This window comes from Sarcophilus harrisii, chromosome 5, assembly GCF_902635505.1.
Source record: "Sarcophilus harrisii chromosome 5, mSarHar1.11, whole genome shotgun sequence".
Lineage (NCBI taxonomy): Eukaryota > Metazoa > Chordata > Mammalia > Dasyuromorphia > Dasyuridae > Sarcophilus > Sarcophilus harrisii.
Window position 1 is genome coordinate 151,431,009 of NC_045430.1, and position 25,410 is coordinate 151,456,418.

The following is a 25,410-nucleotide window of genomic DNA, read 5'->3' on the forward strand; positions in this document are numbered from 1 at the left end:
TGTTTGGGATTGGAGAATAACCACTTTAATAATTGTTACAGATACTAACATGCCATGGTAACGGAATAACAACTATTAACATAGGTAATTTGGGAGGCAAAGAGATGGAAGAAAATCACTATTATACAGACCAATGAATTGCTCAAATAAAAAAGACTATTCTATCATATTCTGCAAACAAAGAGTACATGCAATAGTTGTACATTTCATGAAATCTTCCATGAAAGGCATCTAAAGTTTAATGTTCTAGTGCCTTAATATGCCTTAAATATGCCTAATTATTTAGAAAGTCCTTTTATTGAGACTGATTACCTTAAAATGTCAAATAAAATGAAAATATAAATGTCATACACAATATATAGTACTTGTCAAAATTGCAGTACAATCTTACATTGTCACAAGTAAACCTTGCATACCTTTGACAAAGACTGAAGTTACTTTAAATATATAAAGAAAAATTACATTCAGCAATCTATAAAATAATGATTTGATATTTATCATATATAACATTTTATAATTACAAAGAACATGGTTTAAGAGAAAGAAACTGGGGAAGGGCAAGGTTTACTGAACATACATGAGGGCTAATACCCATATATTATCAATATGTGACATAATCTTTGATCAAGTGGCCCTATTCCTAAGCAACCCAAAGAAGAGGAAAAAAAAGTTTCTAATATATACCAAATATTTAACGCAGCATTTTTTTGTAGCATAAAAAAAACCAAACAACTACAAAGAGAAGTTCCCCATTATGGAATGGCTAAATACATTGCAGTATATGAATGTAATGAAATATTACTTGAAAAAGGATAATTGTGAAGCATGAAAATAAGAAACATGAGAACATTCATATAAACCAATGCAAAGTGTTAAATAAACAGGAAAACAATAGACATAATAACTGTAAAAATGTAAATGGAAAGAACAACTAAAAGGAAACTGAAATGTGTAATGATACTAATCAACTATACTGAAAGAATGATGAAATGTATCTCTCTCTCTCTACTTTTTATTGATGAGAGATTATAAGTGTTAAAAGATAGATTAGAAACATGTTATCAAAATAATTTTTGTGATGGTTAATTTTGTTTTTTCACTCTATCCTTTATTACAAAACATTATTCAGTACAGAAGAGAATAAGGCATATATTTGAAAATAATGGTAATGTAAAAACAAAAGAAAGATTAGCATCAGATAAAACAAAATTAATTATATCAGTGACAATAATAGCTTACAGATGTGAGAGTCATTTCTAACTTAGTTATTTGTGTATAATCACAATGGACCTGTTATAGCAAAGATAAAAATAAATACCAAACTAGAAGAAAAAAATAAGAATGAGAAGATAAATTGAAACAATTCCAAATGATCCATTAAACAACTCATTGACATTTAAAATGGAGAAAAAACTCTAGAAACTTCAACACGAACTATCTTTATTTCATAAGGAATTTTAGCTAATTACACAATTTACAATGAAGAGTCTAACAAGTTTCTGAACCTGTCATATTCAATAAGCACTGGATTATTCTTAAGAAGAAGAAAGATATGGTAACCAATATAGTCATTTATAATATAAAGCTTATTTACTACATCTTACAGAGGTAGGCAATGGATGCACATGAAAATTTAACATAATATTATTATATTAAAAATAACTGAGTTGAGACCATACTCCTTTTAGTGATTATAAGTCTAATTTAGATTGTTCTTTAGCTTTCTAGGTCTTATATATAATCAAAATTGATCATGTGATGTCTTTAGTGTTGTTTTGTTATTTTTTTTTACATTATTTTGGTAATTATGCATGTTGTTTATTTGTTTTATTCCATTCTACTATTTGTTTAATTGATCTTCCCAATTATTTTTAATATAATAATATTAATGACTACTGGTTACCATATCTTTCATTTAACAATGAGTTAAAAGCTGGGTAATAGGCTAGGAAAATAAGCATAAAACAAAAAAGGTTTCTGACTACAGAAAGTTACTATAGTGAAAATTTCAAAACACAGACTTAGAAGAAAATAACAAAGTCAAAGCTCCTAAATCCAAAGCCTAGAGGAAAAATAAGAATTGTTCTCAGCTATGGAAGAGCTCAAAAGGGATTTTGAAAATCATGTAAGAGAGATAGAGAAAGATTAGGAAAAGAATTGAGAGAGGTACAAAAGGAAATGCAAAAAAGCTAATGAGAAGAATGCCTTAAAAAGCAAAATTGGAAAAATGGGAAGGAAGGTACAAAAGCTCAATGGGGAAAATAATTCCTTAAAATTAGAATTGAATTTGTGGCAGCCCTCTTTGTAGTGACTAGAAACTGGAAACTGAGTGGATGCCCATCAGTTGGAGAATGGCTGAATAAATTGGGGTATATGAATATTATGGAATATTATTGTTCTATAAGAAATGACCAACAGGATGATTTCAGAAAGGCCTGGAGAGACTTACACGAACTGATGCTGAGTGAAACGAGCAGAGCCAAGAGATCAATATATACTTCAACAACAATGCTATATGATGACCAGTTCCAATGGACCTGGCCATCCTCAGCAATGAGATCAACCAAATCATTTCCAATGGAGCAGTAATGAACTGAACCAGCTACGCCCAGCTAAAGAACTCTGGGACATGACTAAAAACCATTACATTGAATTCCCAATCCCTATATTTTTGCCCACCTGCATTTTTGATTTCCTTCACAAGCTAATTGTACAATATTTTTGTACAGCAAAATAACGGTTTAGTCATGTATACTTATTGTGTATCTAATTTATATTTTAATATATTTAACATCTACTGGTCATCCTGCCATCTGGGGGAGGGGGTGGGGGTAAGAGGGGAAAAATTGGAACAAGAGGTTTGGCAATTGTCAATGCTGTAAAGTTACCCATACATATAACCTGTACATAAAAGGTTATTAAATAAATAAAAAAAAATTAGAAATGAGCAAAAGGAAAGTAATGACGTTATTAGAAATCAAGCCATAATACAGGAAAAACAAAAAAAAAAAAAAAAAAAAAGGAAAATGGGGGGGGGGGGGGGGGGGAGTGAAATACTTTATTGGAAAAAGAACTGACCTGGAAAGATATCTAGTGGAAATAATTTAAAAATTATTGGTCTACCTGGAAGACATGATCAAAAGAAGAGCCTGAACATCATCTTTCAAAAATTTATCAAGGAAAACACTCCTGATATTCTAGAACCAAAATAGAAATGGAAAGAATCCACCTATCACCTCCCTTGATCCCAAAATGAAAACTTACAGGAATATTAGAGCCAAATTCCAGAACTCAGATCAAGGAGAAAATGCTACAAGCATCAAAATAATTCAAGTACAGTGGAGCCATAGTTAGGATAACACAAGATTTAGTTAGCAATTTCTACATTAAAGGACCAGAGAACTTGGAATACAATAATCTGGAGCACAATGGAGCTAGGATTGCAATCAAGAATCACCTATCCAGCAAAACTGAGTATAATCCTTTAGGAGAAAAGATAGAAATTCAATGAAATAGAGGCTTTTCAAGCATTTGGCTTGAAAAGACCACCGTTGAATAGAAAATTTGATTCTCAAATATAGGACTCAGGAGAAGCATAAGGAGGTAATAAGGAAAGTGATATCGAAAAGGACTTAATTAGGTTTATCTGTTTATATTCCTACATGGGTACATGATCCTTATAACTCATTAGAACTTTCTCATTATTATGGCAGTTAAAAGGAGCATATATAGAGGGCATAGTTGTGAGCTGAATATGAAGAGATCATATCTTTAAAAAGAAATGAAATTAAGGGCAGAGAAAGGAAAAGGGAGAATTGGAATGGTGTAAATTATCTGCCATAAAAAAGGCAAGAAAAATCTTTTATACTGGAGAGCAAATAGGGGAGAAAAGGAAGAGTAAATGAACCTTATTCTCATTATAATTGGCTCAAAAAGAAAATAACATACACACTCAATATGGATATAAAATCTATTTTATCCTGCAGGAAATTAGAAGGGAAATGGGATAGGGGAAGGGGGAAATGTGTTAAAAGAGAGGAGATATGGGGGAAGGAAATGATTAATAAGAAAATACTTTTGAGGAGGAACATAAGTGAAAGCAAGAGCAGTTTTAATCCCAGCCTCAATACCACTCTGCAGTCTGAAAAAGAATAACCAAATAAGAATAGCTATCCTAGGCCAGAACAGAGTCCATAGTTTTATCATTATATGAACAAGCAGGAATTTCCCCTAGATTAATAATAAATAAATCTAGAAGCAATCTAATGAAACACTAAACAAGATGAGCCTGCAGACCTATTGCTAAGACCCAAACCACAAAATTTGCAGAGTTCAGAATAGGAGAAAGGAGTAAAGTTGGAAGCTAGAACAAAGCAGATCTCTAGTCTAATATGTACCTGAAACATCAGAATAAAAATATCCCAAGAAAGCATCATCAGAATCAGCCCAAATAGTCACTTCAAAAATGTTCAGAGTCTATCCTGTATAACTAGAATGAGAAAATAAAAAAAGATTCCATAGGAAGAAATACTTTTAAAAGTTATAAAATTTTTTAAAATAGAAATATAAATTTTCTCACAAGAAAAAAAACTGACTAGAAAACATATTGAAAAGAAAAAAATTAAGAATCAATAAACTTCCTAAATGCTATGAACCCTCCCCCAAGGCTATTTATTAAAAAAAAAAAAAAAAAGTTACTAAAGAAAATTACCCAGATCTCTTAGAAGCAGAGTAGAAACAGAAAGAAGCTATCAATTACCTCCTAAAAAGAAAATGAAAACCCACAGAAACATTATATTCAAAATCCAAGGCTTGTAAGCCAAACAAACAAACAACAACAATAACAAAAACAAAAAACAATACTGTAAGCATTCAGAAAGAATTCAAGTACCAATAGTCAGGATCACCCAAAATTTAGCATCTATCCAAAAACAGAAATATTTCAGTATAAAGAATAAAAATTAAAAATTAAAACAACTCTGAAGTACCACCTCACACCTCTCAGATTGGCTTATGTGACAGAAAAGGAAAATGTTGGAGAGGATGCACGAAAATTGAAACACTAAAACTTTGTTGGTAGAGTTGTGAACTTATCCAATCATTCTGAAGAGAAAACTGAATTTATAGCTAAAAACTATAAAACTATGCATACTCTTTAACCCAAAAACACCTCTATTACTGTGTCTGAAAGAGGTCATAAATAATGGACAAGAACCCACATATACAGTGTTTGTAGCAGCGCTTTTTGTAGTGGCAATGAATGGAAATTGAGTAGATCCCCCATTAATTGGGGAATAGCTGAACAAATTGTGGCACATAAGTTAATTGTTATACTATTATTCCATAAGAATTGATGAGCAAGCAGATTTCAGAAAAATTTGTAAAGATTTATATGAACTGACGCTGAGTGAAGTGAGCAGAACAAGGAGAATACTATACACAGCAACAGCAACATTGTGTATATAATCAACTTTGATATACTTTGCTCTTCTCAGCAATACAATGATCTAAGATAGTTCTAAAAGACTCATAATGAAAAATGCTATCCACATCCAAAGAAAGAATTATAGAGTCTGAATGCAGTTTGAAGCATACTATTTTCATTTGTCCTTGGTTTTTGTTTTCATGTTATTTGTCCCTTTATTTTAATGATTCTTTCACAACACGACTAATGTAGAATATTATTATTGTACAAGCATAAACTTTAACAGATCTTGGGGGAGGAGTGAAGGGAAAGAGGAAGAAAAAGGTGGAAATCAAAATCTTGCAAAAGTCAATGTGAAAAATTAACAAATATATTTATTAATAAATGGAGTGATCAAATAGAAATCTATACACACAGGGAGAAAATAGCTGAGAAAGTAGCTGATACTTGAACTGTACTCTCATTTGAATTGGTCAAAAGAGGGAAAAATAGAAACATGGATAAAGATGAGTACAGAAATAAATTTCATTCAACAGGAAAATAGGAGGGAAAAGGGAGAAAGGAGAAGAGACAAATAGAGGGAGGAGAGATTAAAGGAAGAATTAGTCAGTTCTAAGGGGATGGGGAGGAGGATTCTAAATAAAAACATTCATAGCCTTCTTTGAAGTATCAAATAATTTGAAATTAGGGAGCTATCCATCAATTGAAAATATTGAACAAGCTACAGTACATATATGTAATAGACTATTATTGTGCTGTTAGAAATTATGAAAATGATAATTTTATTTAAAAAACCTAGGAAGATTTATTATGAACTGATGCAAAGTGATGTAAACAGAACCAGGAGAATAATTTTTTTGGTTTTGTTTTTTGTGAAGTAATTGGAGTTAAGTGATTTGCCCACGGTCACACATCGTTGTCTAAGGCCACATTTGAATGTAGGTTTTCTTGACTTCAGGGTTGGTGCTCTATACACTGCGCCATCTAGCTGCCCCACAAGAGAATAATTTAGAGAATTACAACAATATTTTAAAGACAAACCAATCTGAAACATTTAGGACTTCTGAACAGCACTATGACCAACTAGAATTCCAGAAGATTAATGAAGAAATATATTACTACCTCCTTAGAAAAAAGTAAACTCAAGAGCATAAAAGGAGTCTTTGCTGGGATTTTGAACATAGTGTAGAAATTTGTTTTATTAACAAAAATCTTTCTAACAGTGGTTTTGTTTTTTCTTTCTCTTTCAATTAGGGAAAAGGGGGAGTAGAAAAGGCAAGTTTTTTGCCAAAAGAAAAAATAAAATTTAAATTTTAAAAATATGTTGCCTTTTAGATGCTATTTTTACTCCTTTTTTTCCTTTAGAAAAATCAGTTTATACATTATCCTTTAAAATTTTAATCCTTTTTTTTGTCCTTATTTTCTCTATTACCAAATCTATGCAGCAAATCCAGTAACATTTCATCTTTATGCTTTCATGTTTTCTGGTTTTAATATAATTAAACACTAATGTAGTTCTTCCAAACAAATCCCAGTTTGATTGGAAACAGGTCACTAGCTAACAAACAGCAGTCATCTACTCTAATAATCTCTTGATTAGCTTGACACAGTCTGAAACATCTAACAAAATTTTTCAAATTAAATAAGATTAATTTTCCTTAAATCTGTAAGTCCTGCTTTAGCTTTGAATATAAACTGATAATTCATCAAGTAAAATCAAGTTTGATCTCTGTAAGGTAAATAAATTGAAATCAATCACTACTTCTAAGGCATCTTTTATTTAGACCTCCTTGTTCTAGAAACTATTTCTAAGACTATTAAGTAATATGAAGAATTTCAGCAGCACTTCCCTGAATGAATTAAGGAGTATTTGCCAATCACTAATATATATGTTGGGAATACAAACACAAAAGCAAAGAGAATGTTATATGATTCACACATGCCTGAGTTTTTTAAGTTGATTCATACTTTACTTTCTAAAAAGTCATAAAAAGAAACAAAATGAAAATTTCAATATTATATTGTGACAGCATTATTGTTAATATAAGTTGCTGTGTACTTGAAGGGGAAGAAAAAACTAACATGACCAAATAACATCACAGAAAATGAAATCAATTATATTTTGATAGGATAAAGATATTCTTATTGATATGGTAATTATCTCGAAATCAACTATCTAGAATCAGGCCATCCATTTGCCAAACTAAAGATAAGAATTGCTTTAAAAATACTATAAGAAAAATGATAAAAAAAAAAAAAAATGGTGAGAAGCAAAAAAAGTGTAATCTTAAATTACTTAAATAATAAGCAATCACTGACAACACAAATAACATCAATATTAGTTACAATTTTTTACTCAAAATTTAACTGATGTATATCTATTTTCACGAGAAAATCAAGAGTCCACAAAATACCATAGTTAATGTGTCAGATTCCAAGCAGAAAAAACTGGTGACAAAAAGGCTATTATTGGTTTAAAATACATAAAATTTTATTTTAAAAATCTAGATAGAAAAAAGTTTAGAGTTTATCAAATCCAACATTCTATCTGGAGAATATATTTTCTCTATGATGTTTTCAACAAATAGAATTTAATATTCCATTTTTTGAGTAGCACTAAATATTAGGAAATTCTTCCTGAAATTCCTTTTACTGAGACTAAATCAACTATCCTATAAATCTTAATCAATGGTACTGACAAAGCATTTGAGTTATTAAATCAGAAAGTTGCTTTATCTTAAGATGCCATGTCATATTCAAGTGTAGAGAGAAATGTTTTCTTAAACAATTATATGAGCCATTCTCCAACTGAAAAATGGTCAAAGGATATGAACAGACAATTCTCAGATGAAGAAATTGAAACTATTTCTAGTCAAATGAAAAGATGCTCCAAGTCATTATTAATCAGAGAAATGCAAATTAAGACAACTCTAAGATACCACTACACACCTGTCAGATTGGCTAAGATGACAGGAAAAAATAATGATGATTGTTGGAGGGGATGCGGGAAAACTGGGACATTGATGCATTGTTGGTGGAGTTGTGAACAAATCCAACCATTCTGGAGAGCAATTTGGAACTATGCTCAAAAAGTTATCAAACTGTGCATACCCTTTCATCCAGCAGTGTTACTACTGGGCTTATATCCCAAAGAGATTATAAAGAAGGGAAAGGGACCTGTATGTGCCAAAATGTTTGTGGCAGCCCTTTTTGTAGTGGCTAGAAACTGGAAACTGAATGGATGCCCATCAGTTGGAGAATGGCTGAATAAATTGTGGTATATGAATATTATGGAATATTATTGTTCTGTAAGAAATGACCAACAGGATGATTTCAGAAAGGCCTGGAGAGACTTAAACGAATTGATGCTGAGTGAAATGAGCAGGACCAGGAGATCATTATATACTTCAACAACAATACTATATGATGACCAGTTCTGATGGACCTGGCCATCCTCAGCAATGAGATCAACCAAATCATTTCCAATGGAGCAGTAATGAACTGAACCAGCTACACCCAGAGAAAGAACTCTGGGTGATGACTAAAAACCATTACATTGAATTCCCAATCCCTATATTTATGCCCACCTGCATTTTTGATTTCCTTCACAAGCTAATTGTACAATATTTCAGAGTCTGATTCTTTTTTGTACAGCAAAATAATGTTTTGGTCATGTATACTTATTGTGTATCTAATTTATATTTTAATATATTTAACATCTACTGGTCATCCTGCCATCTGGGGGAGGGGGTGGGAGGTAAGAGGTGAAAAATTGGAACAAGAGGTTTGGCAATTGTTAATGCTGTAAAGTTACCCATGCATATAACCTGTAAATAAAAGGCTATTAAATTAAAAAAAAATTAAATTAAAAAAAAACCCAATTATGTGAAGGTACCTCATTGATAGGGAAGTCTATTATGAACTCACAGAGAGATACTTTCTCTGTTAACAGTTAATAAGTTACAGCTTATTAACAGTAACTCAGGCTCAGCAGTAACAGGCTACTAACCACTGAAATGTGCTTCAAAAGTTATTAATCAAAAGTAACCATATCTTGTACACAGCAATATCTTTCAGGAATTGTGTGCTTTTATAAAAAAAGTTAAACTTTATTTCTTCAACATAAAAGCACAAATACTGACTTTTTAAAAATTTATTAATTCTGAAGCATTAAATGGTAATTTTAAAAATTTATGTATTCATTTTTAATACACGTTGCTTTATGAATCATGTTGGGAGAAAAAAAATCAGAACAAAAGGAAAAAACCATGGGAGAGATTAAAAACAGAAAAAAGAAGTGAACATAGCATGTGTTGATTTACATTCAATCTCCATAGTTCTTTTTTGGATGTAGATGGCATATCAAAATATGGATATCTATCCGAAATCTATTGGGATTGACTTAAATCACTGAACCTCTGAGAAGAATCAAGTCTTTCATAGTTGATCATTGAATATATTTTTCTGTTATTGTATACAATGTTTTCCTGATTCTACTTGTTTTACTCAGCATCAGTTCATATAAATCTTTCCAGATCTCCTTAAAATCAATTTGTTCATTATTTTTTATAGAACAATAATATTGCATTACTTTCATATACTACAATTTATTCAGCTATTCCCCAAATGATGGCTATCTACTCATTTCCAACCCTTTGCTACCATAAAAAGAGCTGCTATAAACATTTTTGCACAAGTGGGTCCTTTTCCATCCCTTATGATTTTCTTGGGATATTGACCCAGTAATGGCACTGCTGGGTCAAAGGGTATACGGAATATGATAACCCTTTGGGCATAGTTCCAAATTGCTAGTAGGATCATTTCATAACTCCATCAATAATACAGTAGTGTTCTACTTTTTCTGTATTCCCTCTAATATTTATCATTATCTTTTCCTATCATCTTACCTAATCTGAGAGGTATGAGACATACCTTAGAGTTATTTTAATTTGTATTTCTCTAATCAATAATGATTTAGAGCATTTTTTCATAGGCTTTAATTTCATCATCTGAAAAATGTTTTTTGCATTCTTTGACCAACTAAATAGTAATTTTAAAATTTGGAGATAAATTAATATGAAAGTTTTAATTAAAAGTTTTTACAGCTCAACTTATTAAGTATCAATGGGACTATAAAAGAACATAACTGTAAAGTGCTAAATACAGTAGGTACATAGCAAATACTTAATAAATACTTGTTTCCTTGTTTCCCCTCTATATATTTTTTCGCTTTCAAAAATTTTTAATCTTTTTTTTTTTACCTGAGTCTCCACTCCTTGCTCAAGTAAACGTTTAGCCTGATTTTCAACCTCAAGTCGAGCTCTTGCAACAAAAAGTAGATCATTTTCTATTACTTCTATTCCCGAGAGATCAATTCCTTGAGAAAGATAATCTATTTGAGAAAAAAAAAACACATATTTAAAAATTTTAGAAGTGAAAATATAAAAACATCACAGCATTTACTATCATATAGCATTCAAATTACACAAACTGTAATTAATTTAAATTTTTTCCATTTAAAAATAGATCTTGATAAATTTTTTAAAATTCTTTTTCATAATAGCAAATCTCTATAGTCACTAGCACGTCAAAGTAATATGAAATCTATTTTTCAAAATATTTTTGTTTACATTTCTGGTTTTTTCATTTTCTATCTATCCTTTATTCCTCGTGAAGTCTAAGACATTCCTTAAAAGAATAGAAAATTAACTCAGGAATTATATGGACATAATTACAAAACACTTTTCACACAAAGTCACATCTAAACAACTGGAAAAATACAAATTGTTCATATGAATAAGCTGAACAACAGAATAAAATTACCTAAATTTTAATTTACTTATCTATTACTATTCCTATCAAGCCACTAAAAATTTATTTTACAGAATTGAAAAAAAATAACAAAATTTATTTGGAAGAACAAAAGACTATCAAAGGAATCAATGAAAAAAATTATAAAGGGGATGTCTTAGCTGTACCAGATCTTAAACTGTATTACAAAGCAGCAATCCTCAAAACAATCTGGCATAGTCCAAGAAATAAGAGTGGTGAATCAGTGTAATAAATTAAGTATTCAATACATAGTAGTAAATGAACATAGTTTTAAGGACAAGTCATTATTTGATTAAAAAAAACTACTGGGAAAATGTAAAGCATTTTAGCAAAAACTAGGTATAGACCAATAACTAATACTTTATACCATGATAGGTCAAAATGGGCACTATGCCGACAAAAAAAAGGGGGGGGGAGGTGATATAATAAACAAAATAAGGGAACATGGAACAATTTGTCACATTTGTAGATAAGGAAAGAATAAGGTGATAGAGAGGATTACAGAAAATAAAATGGATAATATTTATTATATTAAATTTAAAAGTATCTTGCAGAAACAAAACCAATGTAGCTAAGATGAGAAGGAAAGCAAAAAACTGGAAGAAAAAATTTTACAACAAATTCTTTTGATAAAGGTTGCTCATTCAAAGAAAATTTCTCAAATTTATAAGAATAAAAGTCATTGCCCAATTTATAAGTGGTCAAAGGATATGAAAGGCAATTTTCAGATGAAGAAATCAAAGCTATCTATAGTCATGTGAAAAAAAAATGCTCTAAATTCACTACTGATTAGAGAAATGTAAATTAAAACAATTTTGAACTATCACCTCACATCTATCATACTGGCTAATATAACAGAAAAGGAAATTGGGACACTAAGATACTATTGGGTGGGGTTGTGAAATGATCTATCTAACCAGAGCAATTTGGAACTATTTCCAAAAAGCTACCAAATTGTGCGTTGACCCAGAGATAATAAACTAAAATTGCTCTCTCTAAAGTTACCAATGATCTCTTAGTTACCAAATATAATGGTCTTTTCTAGTTCCTCAACTACTTGATCTCTCTATAACTTTTGACAATCATCCTTTCCTTTTGGATACTCTTCCCCTTTCTAGGTTTTCATGACACTTTCTCCTCTTATCTTCCTGAACTCTCTAGTATTCTCTCTGGGTGTCTCCTGTTCTTGCTCTTGCACTCTCTCTCTTTCTCCTTTCTTTCTCCCCCCACCTTGAAAGTTAGGGTTTTTGCTTTTGCTCCCAATGTGTGTTGAGTAATTCACTATTATTTCTTTTATTGATACACATATATATAGTGTCACTAAATATATAATGCCACTAAAAATATAGTTTTCTTACTAGCATAACTAGTGTTCCCTAACTACATGGTTTAAAAATCTGGATGTATTCTAGTAGATAACTGGAAAATGTGAGCTATTATTGAATTTTATTGCTTGATGAAGCAAGAATGAATACTATCTTCCACCAAAAAAAAAAAAAAAAAAAAAAAAAAAAGGAAGAAACAAAGAAAAAGAATATGCACCTTGAGATACCTTAACATGCCTTGAAAAAACAGCACATCAGTAATGGACTACAGAGGACCTGAAATGGGATTTTTTTTGTACTTTAATTTAACTTTACTAAAACTAAAACTAATCAATACCTTTTTACATATGAAATCTTATACAAAAGTTGAATAACAATAAAAGTGATGATGAGATGAGCACTTTGGGGGACAAACTGACAGCATTATGAAATTATAGGGTGGATGTCTAATAATATAGTTTTTCAACATATGTATTTCTTTACTGATAAAGCAAATAAAAGTTTACCAATAGTTTAAGCTCTGGAGAATTCAAGGTATCTAAAATTCTATTCTGATTTTTTTTTTAATCTCACTTCACTTTAAAAAACATGGCTAGAAATAGGGTAATTTTTTATTTTTTTTTAATTTTTATTTTTCAAAAGAAATTTTATTTTATTTTTTATTATTTTTTTAAATTACTTTTTATTGACAGAACCCATGCCAGGGTAATTTTTTACAACATTATCTCCTGCACTCACTTCTGTTCTGATTTTTCCCCTCCCTCCTTCCACCCTCTCCCCCAGATGGCAAGCAGTCCTATACATGTTAAATAGTTACAGTAGATCTTGGATACAATATATGTGTGCAGAACCGAACAGTTCTCTTGTTGCTCAGGGAGAATAGGATTTAGAAGGTATAAATAACCCGGGAAGAAAAACAAAAATGCAAGCAGTTTACATTCATTTCCTAGTGTTCTTTCTTTGGGTGTAGCTGCTTCTGTCCATCCTTGATCAATTAAAACTAAGTTAGATCTTCTCTTTGTTGAAGAAATCCACTTCCATCAGAATATATCCTCATACAGTATCGTTGTTGAGGTATATAATGATCTCCTGATTCTGCTCATTTCGCTCAGCATCAGTTCATGAAAGTCTTGCCAATCCTCTCTGTATTCATCCTGCTGGTCATTTCTTAAAGAACAATAATATTCCATAACATTCATATACCACAATTTACCCAACCATTCTCCAATTGATGGGCATCCATTCATTTTCCAGCTTCTGGCCACTACAAACAGGGCTGCCACAAACATTTTGGCACATACAGGTCCCTTTCCCTTCTTTAGTATCTCTTTGGGGTATAAGCCCAAGTAGAAACACTGCTGGATCAAAGGGTATGCACAGTTTGAAAACTTTTTGAGCATAGTTCCAAATTGCTCTCCAGAATGGCTGGATGTGTTCACAATTCCACCAACAATGTATCAGTGTCCCTGTTTTCCCACATCCCCTCCAACATTCTGCGTTATCTTTCCCTGTCACTCTGGGCAATCTGACAGGTGTGTAGTGTTATCTCAGAGTTGTCTTAATTTGCATTTCTCTGATCAATAGTGATTTGGAATACTCTTTCATATGAGTGGTAATAGTTTCAATTTCATCATCTGAAAATTGTCTGTTCATATCCTTTGATAGGGTAATTTTTTAAATGGAATGGATAGCTAATTAGTGTGGAATCCATGGGAACATGTTTGTTTTCCAATAGTTCAGCTGCTTACAGTCTATATGGTCTTAGAACCCAGGACAGACTACATGTCTTATGACCTCTTGTTTGCTTCAGTGTACATAATCCTGTTATCTAATGAAAAATTGTTGACTGTCAAAAAAAAAATCATCATCTCTGCTATGACTGATAATGTTGGCTACTTGTTCCTCTTCATCATTACAACCACCCATTAGGAAATCCACTGTGAACTGCAAAGATTTGGCATCAACCATTACAAAGACTAGATTTTTGAGATACAAGATTTAGTTCTTCCAAAGTTACGAATGTCATAATTTTCATGATAGAATTTATGGCTTTTTTTTTTTGCTTATTCATATTTTCTTTTCTTTTTTTTTCTGCTTCTCCTTGGCAATTCTCTAGTTTATCAATATATTCCAAAACCAGAGTTCCCAGAACTGAACATAAAGAAAGGCAAAAGACATTCATTGCCCTCAAAGAGCTCACAATTAATTAGGCTGAGACAACAAAAATTTATTTTTACAATGTACAAATAAGCTACATAAAGAATAAATAGTTAAGAATTAATTAATAAACAGAAAAGCACTTAAAAAAAAAAAAAAAAGAAGGGCTGGTTAAGACTTCTTATAGATGGTGGACTTGAAGGACTTTGGGACTGGAAGGAAACCAAGGAAGCCAGGAGAAAGGAAAGCATTCTAGGTAAGGGAGAGAGTCAGAGAAAATATCTGAAACTGAAAGATGAAGTACCTTATCCGTGGAATAGCAAGAAGGTCAGTGTCAATGGATCAAAGAGGACATAATGGGGAATAAAATGTAACACTTAGTGATATGGGAAAGGGAGGAGATGTTATGTTATGAAGTGCTTTGAACAGCAGAGAATTTTTGTATTTTAAGCAGAAAATAGGACACTTCTAGAATTTATTGAGTGGAAAATGCAAAGTAATATGGTTAGATCTACACTTTAGAAAAATCATTTTGGTGGATAAATGGATGGATGATGTACTGGAATGGGGAGAGATTTCTTCAGGTAGATTTATCAGTAGACTACTGGAATAATCTAAGCCTGAGGTGATAAAAGTCTGCACTTGGATGATAACAGGATTAGAGGAGACAAAGACATTTTCTAGAGATGCTACTAAGGTGAAATTGACAGACCTTAATAACAGATTGGTTGGGGAAGGGGAATGAAAAATAGTGAGAAATCAAAGGATGACATCTAAGTTGTGAACCTGGGAGGAGAGGACAGTGATATGTTTGACAGTAACAAAGCAGTCTGGCAGGTAAGAGAATAAAGGAGGTAAAATAAAGGATTTAGTTTTAGACATGTTGAATTTAAGCTATCTAATGAACACCCAATTTTAAATATCTAAAAGGAAGTTGGAAATTCGAGGATGAAGATTAACAGAGAAGTTAGACTTGAGGATCATTAGCATAAAGATGATAATTAAATCCATGATGACTGGTAAGAAGACCAAACATTTAATAATTATTTTAACTCTAGGATGGAATAATAATGATTATGACCTAGGCAAAGCTACCCTACAAAGAATACCATATTCCTTGGTGCAGCAACATTTATTACAGATGGGGCAGACCCATCAAGTAAAATCAAGTTAAGAAAGAGTATTTTTTTAAACTTAATTTATATGAAATAGTACTGAAATAGTTTCTGGCAAAGAAAAGAAAATCACTGATGATTTGTGACAAAGAGAAGAGGTTAGAATTTCTTAAAGTTTCCGTGGGCAATGTAACTTTGCCCTTTGAAATTAGTGCTAAGGCAAGACATTCTGAAATGGAAATGTAATATAATTCTGGGTAGACAATGAGGCAAGCAATTTAAAGGTCAGAGAAATAAAGATTGGGAGAAACTGGCTCAAGGTATCAGGAAAAAGCATTAGAGAAAAAGTGAATAAGTTTAAAAAAAAAAAGGTGTTAAAATTAAAATATTATCCTTAAGGAGATAATGAACAGAACTTTATGTATTTGACAATTTAAGTAACACTTTAAAAAGTCCTATTTAATTTACAGAACAACATTCAAAAGGTTTCCTATTTTTCTACAAATCAAAGTGAAAGATGAAAATAAAAATGAAAAGTGTAGACTAGTTAAATCTGTAAAACTCTAATGAATGATCTTACTTATTGTTCCAGTAGAAAAATACTTTACTTGATATTGGTAGTATCTCTGCCCATCTCCGTTCTATACTGATGTTTCTTTTGAATTGTATCATACTGACATAGTATGAAGTACATGAATGAGATATAAAAATTTTAATGACACATTTCAAAGTCATTTTTGATTCCCTAACTTCTCTTTTTCCAGTCTATCTTATCAAACACAAATTTCAATTGATTCTGCTTTCACAAAGACTCATTTCTTCTTCAGTACCAGTTTTACTGCCCTAGTGTAGGTCCTCGTTGTCTCATGGAAACAGATTTCTGCAACAATCTCTTAGATGTTCTTGCTTCTAATTTTCCAATCAAATTCACTCAATATGTCACTGACAAGTAACTTTCTAAAACATAATTTTCTTCCTTAAGAACTTAAAATGGTCTATTACTGCAATCCCAAACTCCTCAGGTTGGCATTCCAAGATTTTCCAGTCCTACACTTTGAGATAAGTCTTACATGAAGTAGAATTAGGCTCTCTGAAACTGGTGCTTCCTGCTTATGCTCTATCCATACACTTATAGGAACTTTACCTATCTTTATGTGTTCTCCATAACAACTAGAACAGAACTGAGCAAAAGGGGTCCAATTTGTTCACTGACTCATAAAAGTACATTCATAAATAAGAAAACAAAAGGAAAGCTAAAGGAAACATAGTTGGAAATAATTATGAGACAACCGATAAGGGGGAAAATGAGTCATAAAACAGGGAGGAAAGAAAACACAATGCCAGTAAAACAGGATCAGCTACATGTAAGTCAAGTTAGGAGTAGGAAAAAGGAAGTCTCAGATATAGTCTGGAGATGATCAGTCTGAACTTTGAGAAAATTCACCTGACCTACTATGTACCTTTGTTTACACACACAAAAATTAGGAAATGCTTTATAAAGTACCTTTAATACTTAGAAAAAAATGTGAAATAAAATTACAAGTAAAAAAAATTAATTCACAGAAAAAAGGAAAGAAATATTATATGAATGAGTGAAGGTTCAAATTTCTATCTGATTTTATTACTTTCAAGTGTAAAAGGTAATACAAACAAAACTCTTAATGAAGTTAACAGCAAGTACTTTGGGATGAATGATGACATAAGAGGTGACTCTAATTTTGTTTTGGGACCAAACTGGTATTTCCATTGGGAATTCCTAATAAAGAAAATTCAACTAACGCAGACATACCCAGCAACTCTGAGCCTTAGAGAGCTGAATAAAAGGTTAAATAAGTTACTTTCAATAACATAGTCTATGACAGAAGCTTTGAACATAGGTCTTCTAAACTGCAAAGTCAGCTCCCTAGCCACTATTTGAGGCTTCCTTTTAATATAATTAACCCAACTGTTAGTAGCAAATCATTTACAATCAGAGGTCCTCAAACTTTTTAAATAGGGGCCACTTCACTGTCCCTCATACTGTTGGAGGGCCGGACTATAGTAAAAACAAAAACTTTGTTTTGTGGGCCTTTAAATAAAGAAACTTCATAGCCCTGGGTGAGGGGGATAAATGTCCTCAACAGAAGCATCTGGCCCGTGGGCCGTAGTTTGAGGAACCCTGAAAAAAGATATGGCAATGATAACAATTCATAATACAAAGAATTCTGTGTTTTACAGTCTTTGAAAATAGTTTGCTTTGGCCTCAGACATTTAACACTTGCTAGCTATGTGATCCTGGGCAAGTCACTTAACTACAAATGCCTCAGGTTAAAAAAAATTAGTTTGCTCTTTTTAATCTTAGGAAGGCTAAACAATCTTCCTCTGAAATCATGTTTAGGAAATTATTTTGTTTTAGCTTTGTAATATACATGTCATTACCAGTTAAAATACCAAAATTTTAATTGCATCCTAAGATTTCATTCAATAGCTTTAACATTCTATAAAATAATAATAAACATCTAAAATCCAAACAACATACTTTTGTTTTCTATAATATTCTACATTGGCTTTATTTCAAATATCTCACCCAAATTATATTAAAATTCTACCATGTTTTATGATGTTTAATTCTGCCAAATTAAGTATTTTCTTCATTAAGGATCAGTTTTACAAAACAAGTTAGGAAATTCACTGAAGATTCTTTTGAAAAGATGCCAAGTAACATCAGTAATCACAGCAGGTAGAAAGCTTTTTGAGATTCAAGTTAAGTACAGTGTTCAAGTGCAGAATCCATGAATTGAAACATTTTGCAAATAAATAACTCTGGGAATTTTCAGTGATTAAGACAAGGCAGGAATCACAATTTGCAGTAATTATAAAGCCAATCCAAAGGCTTATTGCATTCACAAGTGAATTTCAATGTATAATACAAAGTCAAGTTAAATTTAATTTAATTGAAAGAAAACAGGATGAGTAAAATGAAGAAATAACGTAGAGAAAGTATAAAAGCAAAGATTTAGGACAGTATCTCTCAGGATGCTGATCAACTCATGTAGTTCAAAGTATGGCAAATCTACAGCTCTCATTATCTCCTATTAACAGACTGTTTTGTCCTGTCTTCAACTATCTTCTAGCCATTTTTATTTGTAGTCTTGTACCCTTGAAAGATAATTTTTCTAAAATTTAACTCAATTCAATTCAGTGAATATTTACAGAATGCCTAAAATGTGCAAGGCATTATGCTAGGAATTGAGACAAAAATATATATATACTGGGACACACACATACACATGCACGTACACGCACACATGCATACACACACACACATCTTTACTAACAAGTATATTGCAATCTAACAGGAAGAACTGCTAAGTAAAAATAATAATAGAAGCAAAAATGTAATATATCACAGGAATGATTAAAGTTTAGCTACAAGAAAATTTGATCACTTTCAAGTTACTGGCTTCAGGAATGACTTCATAGAGGAAGTGATAGATAAATAGTGGCTTAATGGGTGAGAATTCAGCACATAAAAATGGAAAGAGAGAAAGACCCCATTTCAGGGGCCACAAAAACAGGCCAACATGGAAGAAAACAGGATAAGAAAGATTGGCAGTCCATTTTTTTTTGGAATGCGGGATTTGTGAAAAGAAAATGGTATACAAATAATGCTGGAAAAGTATACTGGAACAAGACCTCCTGAAGGTCAGAGGATTTAGTAGAGGCTTTTTGATAGTAGAATAATACAATCATAACAGATAGTTTTAAGGATATAGTGCTGAAGGAAAAGACTAGAAGGAAGAACAAAAATAAGGGTGTTGGCAATCTGAGTTCAAGTGGTTGCAGTGAAAGTGAAAATGGGGAGATATATGTGAGAAAAAAAGATTGTATATAGATAATATAGGAAAATATAGTATAGGAAATATAGATTAAGTATTTACTATGTGTATGAAGAAATTTAAGTTTAAAGTAAGTCAAATGTAAATTATAATAGCCAAAATAGTTAAAACAAATTAACTAGTTATTACAGAACAAAGAAGGTTCTACTATGCACTGTTAGGTGAAAATACATCAGAAGTACTAAAGCAGGTTCCATAGGATACACTTTAAGGAGAGCATTAACAAACTGGAACAGATACAAAAAAAGTTCACAGGGTAATATTATCACTGTTATTTCATATATGAAACTGAGGATGATCATTGTGCAAAAGAAAAACTTACAGGAAATGACAGCCATCTTCAAAGATATATGTGTATATATTGTGTATACATATATAATACTATGTATTATATGTATAAGTAGACACATATAATAGCTTTTACATATAAGAGAGATTCATTTTATTTTCAATAGCTTCAGAGGAAAAAAAGATAGGACTAAAGAATATGAAGTAGGAGGAGGCAGGTTTATATCAATCAGAGTTGTCTAAAACTAAAATGAGTTGCCTTGTAAAATGGAGAATTTTCCAATATTGAAAATGATAAGGAAAAAAGAGGGGTGCCTCCTGGATGACTGCTGGCATGGAAGTTATAAAGGACATTTGTTAGAAAATTGGATTGGATGTCTTTTAAAGTCCCTTCCAGCTCTAAACTAAAAAAAAAAAAAAAAAACAAAACAAAACAAAAAAAAAAACAACAACAACAACAAAAAACCCAAAACAAAACATTAAGTTGCCTTAAGAGACAAAAGAAACCCAGAAATTATAGTATTTTTGCTATGCATACTCCTGGAATCTCAATGTGTTTTCAAAATACAGCAAAGTAGTAATAATAGAAGAATTAGAACTATTGTTTTATTTTGAAGAATCACCACAGTTTAGCCATATGTTAGTATTTCATTAAATCCTTGTTATGAGTCGGGTTAGCAATTCCTAGTTTGAAATAAACATATGACAAATTCACAATAGCCATTATCTTTGGCAAAAGGTAGATTTATTTAAGGGAAATAAATTATAGATATAAAGTGAAGGGATACAATAGACACTAGGAATGACACATTATGAAAGAGAGTAGGAGAGCATATGAAAAACAAGTTCCCTAGGGGAACTCAAAATTAACCAGGAGAAAAGAAATACTCCATGAAGTGGGAGTAAGCTATTGACTAGGATGTTAGATCCATAGAAGAGTTTAGCAGATTAATCAAGTTAACTAAAATAAGGAGAAAGATTCCATTAGAGACAGGGTACTATGGAAAGAGAGTAAGGTTACTCTCATAATGGCTTAATCCTGAAAAGAACTTAGCAAAGATCTTCATCCTGAGTAGATCTTTTTACAGGAAAAATACAGCCTTGGGGTTTCTACAGAGAAGTAAAAGCAGGAACTCAGAAAGAAGGGTGATCAAGACAGAGAGAAAGGTAGGAATCAAGAGGAGCCAGATGGAATGAACCTGGCAGACTAGATCCCAGACCTGTCTAAAAGATATGCTAATCAATATCTCAAAGGCTGTTTAAAGATGCACAGAGGTTTGAGGGATAGTCAAAAGAGTTCCATCCACACAATCACTCTATATCAACAGGATAGTCTAAGAATTAGTTATATCTGCTAATAACCATTTGGGCTAAGTTCACATCACCTGCAACATTCCAAACAGGTAGACAGAACATATGTTATCTTTATTTTATAAATAAGATATCTGAAGCTTAGGGAAATTAAAGCCAGTCCTCAATATTGCAAAGCTAGGTAATAGGAGGGGCAGAGCTCAAAAAATCCAATGATCTGACTTAAAGTTCACTTAATCACCTTGTTTTAGAATTTCGTAGGAGTTAGTGCTAAAGGGGGTTTAGGAATCATGTATTCCAACACTCATTTTAAAGATAAACTATTTTGGAGGTTAGTAACTTGCTAAAAGTCACATGCTTACACTGAACCTATTTTACCTTTTTTTTTCTTTCTTTCTTTTCTTTTTTTTTTTTTTTTTTTTTTTTTTTTTTTTTTTTTTTTTTTTTTTTTTTTTTTTTTTTTTTTTTTTTTTTTTTTTGCTGAGGCAATTGAAGTTAAGTGACTTGCCCAGAGTCACACACCCAGGAAGTGATAAGTATCTGAGGCCAGATTTGAACTCAGGTTCTCTAACTTCAGGTCTGGTGCACTATCTACTACACCAAACTAGATGCCCCTATATTTTACCTTCTTTATGGAGCTTAAAACTGATAATATTTGTTACACTCCCATTTTTAAGAAAAAATTCAGTTGTCACAAAAATTTTTAATAATAAAAAATTATTCTAAGGAATAATTAATTGTTCTTTGGATAGTTAATTCTTTATCCATTAAAGTTAGCATAGTTAGAACATGCAAGGTGAAGAAATTACAACTACATAGTACACTACTCAAGGAAGGTAGATGTAATTTGACAATTTCGTTCAACAAAAGTTTATTCAATTTGCCCACTGGGAAATCAAATAAAATACTCCAAAGATAAAATAGGCTCAGTAGGGATCAACTTAACAGCACAGCAGCTGGGTGGGAAACCACAGTAACTGATCAAACACACTGGCAGATAACTGCCATCAAGGAAAAGAGTGGTCCAACTTAAACAGAAGTGACACAATAAAATGAGGTCATGAAAAGAAGTGACTCTTCCTTTTAAGAGATTTACTAGGTACTGAAATGATATGAAATGATTGTGATGCACACAATGTGGATATATCCATGACATCATCCAAGAATAAAAATCAAGAAAATTATATTAATTCACAAAAGATACTATTAATGAAAAGCATTAAATCAATCTTTTAATTAAATACATCATACTTATTATGATTTTTTTTTAAATGCAGTATGCTAAACCCTCTTGGGAAAATATAAATATAAATATTTTAACATAATTTTTACCATTTCAAGCTAAATAGGAAAATGGATCTAAACTCAATGGATTTTTCCTATATCACATAGAGAATAAACATATGAGGTAGGGATATATAACATTTGAATGGAATATCAGAAAGATGTCAAACACTCTGCCCATAAGCTGAATATATCTGAAAATTTGCTCAAATAATATTAAAATGTAACTGGGAAATATTTATCCAAAAATTGCAAATAGACAACAGATAATGTTAATAAGTGGTTTTCTAAATCAATATGTGACCTGCATGGGATCTATGTAGTGACCACACTATTTGAATTTGAGATCTATATGAAATCACAACCTAAACTTTAGAATTAGTGGAATTATTATAAAAGAGGAAAAAGGAAAATAAATTTACTATTACTAAAAGGAAATGATTTAAACAGTGATATTTTACCCACTCTTTGGCATCACTATCCACAAATCAAAGCCATCACCATCCTTCTGCCCAAAGAATCATTATCTTGACACATTAGAATAAAGTTTTTGACTTCTGGAGGTAGTAGAAAGTGATATGGCACAGAGGAGGGAAAGGACAATGGGAATGCGGTGTAACATGGCACTAGGAAAGAAACAAACAGATTTTTTTTAAGGGATACTTATCTAGATAGCATCCTATATTAATGATTGCCTTCTCTATATAAGAAAAAAATTGTAAGAAAATCCTATTTAAAGAAGCACTTAATCATTTTTATTATAAAATTAATATAATCATTTTACAATGCAAATAACTACCCCAACAAATCTATTTTTGGAATCTTAGATTTTTTAGACAAACTAATAAAAAAGATACAGTTCAACAATGATTTCTTCACAGAATAAAATCTGTCAGATTCTCTTATCTTCCTCAACTACTTATTTAGTATTTTCCATATAGTCAGCACTTAATGCATGTTTATTGAATTGAATCATACCTTTTGCTATCATAAACCAGAAGCAAAAAAAATTTGAGAAAGACTATATTTCTTTACTTGAATTGCCTCCCCACTATTTCTTATTGAAGAACTCTCTTTCCCTCTATACTCTGCCTTTCTATAACAGCTTCTGTCTGTCTGCAAAGACATTTCTCCTCCCTTTCTACAAATAGCTTTCCACAAAAATGGCAATGAGGCTGTATGTAAATGACATCTGCTTCATTCTTAGATAATGGGGCCACAATTCAGTTTAAAAGAATACTGAGGATTAGTTATGATGGTTGTAAAAGATAGGCTGGAGACAGAGGCAGAAAGCAAGGAAATAATTATGACAATAATTATGGCAATAATCCTGGTGAGATGTGAAGAGGATCTGAACTAAATTAAATATGGTATAAGTGGGAAGAAGGGGGAAGTATCTAAGAGGTATTGAGGAGGTGGAATCATCAACATCTGGCAAATAGTTACATATGAGGTATAGTAAGTAAAAATAAGAAGTTATACATAACTTACAAACATGTATGACTCCATGAAAATAGTGGTACTCTCAAAAAAAATGAACATTAGGAATAGTGGACTTAGAAGAAAAGATGAGTTCTGTTTTATAAATAATGGGTTTGAGATGCCTATGGAATGACTAATTGAGTAATAATCTCACCTACTTGTATCTATCATCTCTATGTATTTATAGAGATGATAGATAGAAGTAGATTATATTATCAAGAAAAAAGTATAGAATGAAAAGGAAAGGTCCAGGACAGAATCTTGAGAAACAGATACATATAAGAGGTAAGACATGGTTGATTAACTTGTAAAGGAAACTGAGACAGAAAAACACAAAATAAGATCAGGTCATTTTAAATTGTCTGATTTGGTAGATTTATGAAGCAAAAAAGGACACACATTAAAGGTAGATTAGAATGTTTCTTGAAACAAGGTCTTTCAGAACCTTTAATGTCAGAATATTTCTTCAATACTTAGTTGAATATTTCAAAAAGACTATGAATATACATACAAGCTATACTGATAAAACTCAAAATACCTCCATATCTTAAAACATATCTTTTCACATAGCAATGAACAAAAATAATGTGATCACGCAGGGCAAAACTAATGATAAAGTTTTCCTTTTTAGCTAGGGTGAGCGCAAACAAAAATTTGTCACCACTGGTCCAAATATTCTGGAGAATAATCTCGAACTATTTCCAAAGGGCTTCTAAAGAGTGCATACAACAATACTATTACAAGATCCGTATTCCAAAGAGATTTTTTTTTTAAAGGATAAAGACCAACATATGCAAAAATATGTATAGTAGTTCTTTTTGTGATGGCAAAATATATGTGGTGACAAAAATTATGAGACACTGATCTACCAACAACAGGACTGAACCTGAGACAGCAGCACATCCCGTTCCTTAATTGCTAATGCTACCAATCTATGGAAATCACAATTTCTCCAAATAAAATGTGTCTAGGTCAATACTTACATAATTTAAATAAGTTATCATTAAATGTATTAAATCCCTATCAGTAAATGAAGATTTTAAATAATTTGGGGTTTTCTTAAACTAGGGATCAAGTAGGTTAATAACAGTTTCTTTATAAATAAATATAAAGGGGGCAGCTAGGTGGTGCAGTAAATAGAGGACCAGTCCTGAAGTCAGAAGGACCGGAGTTCAATTTTGATCTCAGACACTTAACACTTCCTAGCTGTGTGACCATGGGCAAGTCACTTAACCTCAATTGCCTCAGCAAATAAATGAATGAATGGATAAGTAAATAAATGAGTGAATTAATTAATTAATTGGTGGGTGAGT

General features: G+C 31.5%; 1 protein-coding gene across 1 annotated transcript in view; it reads right to left on the reverse strand.

Annotated features, from left to right (window-relative positions):
• The window catches only part of COG5 (component of oligomeric golgi complex 5), a 328,255-nt gene that overhangs the window by 175,646 nt on the left and 127,199 nt on the right, over positions 1 to 25,410 (reverse strand). The window contains exon 7 of the mRNA XM_031938757.1: positions 10,687 to 10,817. Within this exon, the coding sequence (XP_031794617.1) occupies positions 10,687 to 10,817 (131 nt within the window). The remainder of the gene's footprint in view (positions 1 to 10,686; positions 10,818 to 25,410) is intronic.